Source organism: Marmota marmota, unplaced genomic scaffold (genome assembly GCF_001458135.2).
Source record: "Marmota marmota marmota unplaced genomic scaffold, marMar, whole genome shotgun sequence".
NCBI classification, from domain to species: Eukaryota; Metazoa; Chordata; class Mammalia; order Rodentia; family Sciuridae; genus Marmota; species Marmota marmota.
The window spans coordinates 1,525,729-1,531,508 of NW_026000272.1; the positions used below are offsets into that span (position 1 = coordinate 1,525,729).

Genomic DNA, 5,780 nt, shown 5'->3' on the forward strand with positions numbered 1-5,780 from the left:
AATAGCAGAAATTTTGCTCCGGGTAAGGGGCAGTCAGCCTGAGATACAGCAGTCATGCTGTGGAACTTGGACTGCTGGAACTTGGGCATTGAAAGTTAAGATGGCTGGACAAGGTGGTACATGTCTGTAATCCCAGTTTGACGGTCTGAAGCAAGAGGATGGCAAGGTCAGTGCCAGCCTGGAAAACTTAGTAAGACCTGTCTCAAAATAAAAATAAAAAGGGCTGGGCCTGTAGCTCAGTGGTGGAACACCCCTATGTTCAATCTACATTATCACACAAAAAAAGGAGATTAAAATGACCTCAGTCTGTACTGACAGTAGGACAAAGCACAGCTAGGACAACTACACATGTAGACTCTGGGTATCTATGTGTATGTGCATGTGTTAAATGGGCATCTTTTTTAAAAAATTAAGTCCTGCTATATATTATCTTGAATCCACTTTAATTTGTACCAAGGACTTTGAGAATTTTCTTATCATTAGAGCTTCTCTTGAGACCATTTCTGTGCTCAAGGCCTTGGGCAGTGGCTGGAGTTTTGCTACCCACATTCCACTAGGCCTCTCTCACTCACTCCTGTGTCTTCTCCCATTGCTTCGTGGGCTCTCTTCCTCGGCACCCACAGTCTCTGGAGTCATGACATTATTGGGGCCTGACTTTACTCCTTCCACAGGGGTAAAAGAGGAACCTTAGGAAGCAGGAAGGAAGGTCCACAAGCCCAAGAGCAGGCCACTCAGGGCATCCAATGTCATAGCACTAGTGAGAACAAACCAACCCTGATGACCCCTCCTTCCCCAGACCCTCTCCAGTTTGAGAGACCACGAGGTGAGAGTGTTGGACACTGGCTGTGCAAGTCTGTGCAGGGTTGGAACTTGCACCCAAATCTTCTGATTCCCCAAGATCAGTGCTTTTCCACCCCCCAGCCTTGAACCCTCCCCACAAGTAACTGTGGTAGAATAAGTTAATTTATCAAGAAATCACACATTAAAGCCACAAAACCACTTTTATTTAATTGCTACCACAAATACAGAATAGAATTAAGGCAGTAATACATTCCCACTTATCCTGACAAGCTTTTATATGGTAAACTTTGCTTAAAGTGTCAATTTGAATTAACAATTGAAGTTTTTATTAAACAGCAGTTTGTTTGTTTGAATTTTAGAGGAAAAGCAATCCCTGGGTTGTCAAATGTACTGACTCGAGATGACTATAACTTCACACTCTGTGTCAGCTGAACCTCATCCAGGTGTGATGGAACTGACTGGTTTTGGCATCTCTTCCTCCTCACCCCCATCCCCTGCTAGGAGGGTCAGAGGAACAAGGTTTTGAAGAAACACTCATTTTATCTGCCACAGCATACTCCACTCACTTCTGACTAGATTTTGACTTCAAATTCCCCTTTGAATGAAAAAAAAAATGTAAAAACTAATTGTAAAAAAAATCAGGCTGTTTAAAAAAATCTCCAAGATAAAAGGCAGTTATGAATTATAATAATAAAAACATGAGTATAATTGATCCTAGCAACCACAAGTTTGGATTTTAGGAGAAAAGATTAGGTATAAATGCACTTATTTCTGTGAAAATAAATGAAAGAAAATCCTGGCAAACACTAAAAAAAAGGTAAATAACTAAAAATGGTAAAAACATCTCATCATTTCCCTCCATGTTTAACGATGAAAATCAGCACCAGTGTTTGAATTTTCACAAAATATAAATGATTTGGTGTGACTATATATTTCCTTTTACCACTTGATCTCATAGGCATAAACACTTATTTTAATAAGACCTTATCAAATTATAATCTTCAGATATGGATCATATTATGTTACTGGAATTCAGAAAAGAAACTTTCAAGTGCTTGCACTTTATTGTAACTGTTCTTCTGACTGCCATTAAAAGTACAACAAAGAGTTAAAAGCATAAAGCTGTGTAGTCACAATCACTTGACAGAAGTCATCACCAAGATGCACCTTTACCATTGCGCATGCACTCCTCCCCCACCCCTGGGGAATGGGAGAAGAAAGCAGGAACACGGCAGAGGAAATGAGGAATGGGGAGAAAGGGGAAGGGAGTGGGAAAAAATCAAAGTCTAATGTTTCAGGGATCACTGAGGGCCGAAGGTCAACTGCAGGAGGAAAAGAACACTTGGAACAACGGATGTTAAACTGGAGGGAAATTTGATCTCTAGGATAGCAAGCACACACAAACATGCACACTCACACACACTTTTTTAGAGTACATGATATCAAGGAGGAGTATGCCTGAAAGGTGGATGTAGCTTACACCAAGTCTGTGAGTCAGTGTCTGTGTGTGTTTCTGTGTATAGATGTATCTCACTTTGGATTACATACTCAAAACAGACTGGAAAGTGGACCACTGCTTGGCCACCCACAAGAGCACTTTTTACACAGCCATTTCATCAGAATCATCCTCAACATCAATAACTACAACCTCCTGGTAATCATTGGTGGCGGGAGTGACTACAGCAGGGTCAGGAAGGTCAGCAGCAGGGGTAAGCTCCAGCTGGCTGGCAGCAGGCTCAGGTGACACAGCGGTAGGGCTGGAAGCAAACTCTGGGAGGTCAGTGACGTCAGACTCAAGGCGGCTAGTGTCAATGGTCTCAGGGCAGTGGGAGGCAGACAGCTCAGGGTGTCCTGCAGCAGTGGGCTCAGGATGGCTGGTGGTGGCAGGCTCAAGGTAGTCAGCAGTGGTGGACTCAGGGTGGCTGGGAGCAGGCTTGACATGGTCAGTGGTGGCTTCAGGGCGGCTAGTAGCTGGGCTGAAGGCAGACTTGGTGTGGCTGCCAGCAGAGACTTGGTGACCAATGGCAGACTTGGAAGCAGGCTTGAAATGAACAGACTCACCCTTGAAATGGACAGAGGCAGGCTTGAAATAGACAGAGTCAGCCTTGAAGTGGACAGAGGCAGGCTTAGGGTAGACAGTGGCAGACTTGGGGTAACCAGAAGCAGACTTGGAGTGGCCAGAGGCAGCCTTGGAATGGCCAGAAACAGATTTGTGGTGGATAGAGGCAGATTTGCGGTAGGCAGAGGCAGACCTGGAACGGGGCTTGGGGTGGCTAGAGACACGATCAGGGTGGCCAGGGGCAGCATCACCAGGCAGTGGAACATTCCGGACATTCATCAGGGTTCCCTCCACAGCAAGACAGGCATGGGCACGGTCTTGTTCGCGAGCTTGTTCACGGGCTTGGTCACGAGCGCGGGCACGGGCACGGGCCAGGGCACGGGCCTCCCTCGTCTCACGAATATCAGTGATGATGCCAGAGAGGAACAGGATGGGGTGCCGCATAGCATGGAAGATGGTCCAGTATTCTCGTCGGAAATTCTCATTGAGGAGCCCGTAGATGACAGCGTTGAGGCAGCTGTTGAAGTAGGCTATGAAGTAGGCTGCAAGATAAAGCCAGTTGGGGATCTTGCCTGCCATCTCCTTTGGACTGACAGCCACCAACACAGTGAGCACGTTGATAGGGCACCAGCACACTGCAAAAAGGAGGAAGATCACAAACATGGTTAGAAAATTGCGAACCTCAGCAAGTTGGTTGTCAGGATTCTGTCCAGCTGGGTCACGGGCCGCCAGCACTTTGGTCCAGATTCTGATGTAGCAGAAACCAACTATGAGGAGAGGGAGGACGAAGTGGATGCAGACGATGGTCACAGCGAAGACAGGGTTGCTCAAATAGTTGAAGATGCAGGTGTAAGTGCGAGGATCATACTCGATGGTGCCAATGTACATGTTGGGCAGGACAGCCAGGACGGTCATGATCCAAGTGACAACCAGGTAGATGCAGGTATTGCGCACACTGAAGATCCGTTCATACTGGAGGCTATGGCAGATGTAGCAGTAACGGTTGATAGCGATGGCCACGATGTTGAAGATGGAACCCACCACACTCAGCCCTGTGATGAACCCAACCATCTGGCACTGGAGCTGGCTTAGGTCCCAGCCCCCAATGGACATGGCATGCAGCATCAGAGGGTAGGGGTAGATGGCCACCAGCATGTCAGCCACAGAGAGGCTGACCACAAAGATGTTGCCTGGAAAACATAGGGGAGGGGGGAGAAAAGGGGGAAGACAGAGAATAAATGGTTAAAGTGTGGAAATCTATATATTTAAAGTGGAGGGAAAAGTCAACTGTATTGGTGACAATTTAGAATTGTAGAATTTTCGTTTAAAGAAATACAGTCATGTTTTTATTTTTACAAGCAGGTCTCAGGTGATTCAGATGCACATCCAGGTTTCAGAGACCTGTACTTTGCCCACCTTTTCTCCTTTGAAACAGTGTCATCTCTGCTCTGGGAAAGAAGTGAACATAAGACAGAAAAAGTGAGCACAAAGCATTGTGAGGAGGCAGTCATGGTGAGGCCATTTTAGAGAAAAACAAACTGTAAACTTTTTCCACACCGAGGGAGGGGAGAAAGCCGCTGGAGGGGAGAAGGAGGACAAAGAGTTGTCCTCAGGAAACAAAGAGGGTGGGGCAAGGAGAATGCAGGAGTGTCATGAAGCCCCCACCTGAATAATAATAATAATAATAATAATAATAATAATACCACCTCTCCTTTTTCTAGCCTGGCATTGAATTTATAGTGAAAACATCTAAAGGGAATAGTCTGATAAAGGGTGTCACAGACCATTTTCTTAAGCGTTGCTGTTGAAAAAAATCAGACAGGAAACAAACACTAAGCCCAAACACTTACCATTTTCCAGGTAATCTAAGAGAAAAACGTGAGGGAAGGGGTAATGCCCTGTAAAATTAAGTCTGAGACCAAAGAAATTGAGAGCGGTCGCGGGTGAAGGAAAACCCAGTCCCCGCAAAGAGCGAGTCACTAGCGGGTTCAGCGCCCCGCCCAGGCCCCGGGCTTTACTGAAGCCTGAGGGCTAAACGGGAAAGTGAAAGGGATCCCCCCATTCCCGTTTTGCAGGGTAGAGGTGGGAAGGAAAAATAAAATCTTTAGCAAAAAGGAGCAGAGGCCAAGTGAAGGCGCAGAGCCCTCTTTCTTTGGAAACACCTCATTGCTAATTAGCATTGGTTTGGCAAAATTATTACACTTCGTGGTGGACTGGGAGAAAACAGGGCTTTTTAAAAGGGCAAAGGTATGGCTCCTTCAGCCTCCTTCCGCTGTTGCAGCCAAGACTTGGTCTCAGCTCTTTCTACTGAAAAGGTTATTTCTAGGGTTTCCCTCAAAGTAACGAATTTGGGAAAGAAAAGTGGGGAAGACAAACAAAGCTTTAATAACAAAACCACAACAATCATAAAAAAGTTTATTTGAATTATAGAAAGAAAGGAGAGAGAAGGAGAAAAGGAAAGGAAAGAAGAAAAGCAAAGAAAACGGGTTTTGTAAGTGGTTCCCGGGGCTCCGTGAGTCTGCACCTCGAGACTGCACCACTGCCATGAAGGTAAGGTCCAAGTCGCTGCCCCCACGTCTCTGGGATACCAAGGAGAAGTCCGACGCACCCACCAGAGTTTGAAAGAAAACTTTTAATGACTGTGAACATCATTGAATTTTGAAACTTGTGTGTTTTGATCTCCTTGTCCCAGCAAAGTATTTTTCCCCCCCCCCTTAGACTCCCTAGCTCCCCTCCACCCAAGCCGACAGAGACCTTGGCGGCTGAGACCCTCCCTGGGCACCACCCTCTCCCTCCCCGCCACCAGAGCGCGGAGTTTGGGCTCCTCGCCACTCCCCCTTCCCTCCAGAGCCTTCTCCCGCCTAACCTGAGAACAGGGCTCGCTGCTTCGCAATGTCTGTCGCCCCCACCCACCGCACAA

General features: G+C 46.6%; 1 protein-coding gene across 3 annotated transcripts in view; it reads right to left on the reverse strand.

Annotated features, from left to right (window-relative positions):
• Window positions 1-2,373: 2,373 nt before the first annotated feature.
• The window catches only part of Gpr50 (G protein-coupled receptor 50), a 5,053-nt gene continuing 1,646 nt past the window's right edge, over window positions 2,374-5,780 (reverse strand). The window contains exons 2-3 of one of the 3 annotated variants that reach the window (XM_048797016.1): window positions 2,588-4,050; window positions 2,402-2,536 (exon numbers count right to left, since the gene is read on the reverse strand). In XM_048797016.1, coding sequence (XP_048652973.1) covers window positions 2,402-2,536; window positions 2,588-4,050 — 1,598 coding nt within the window. Of the gene's footprint in view, window positions 4,051-5,780 lie in introns of all 3 variants that reach the window. The other 2 variants (XM_015498086.1, XM_015498085.1) reach the window with 2 other exon arrangements.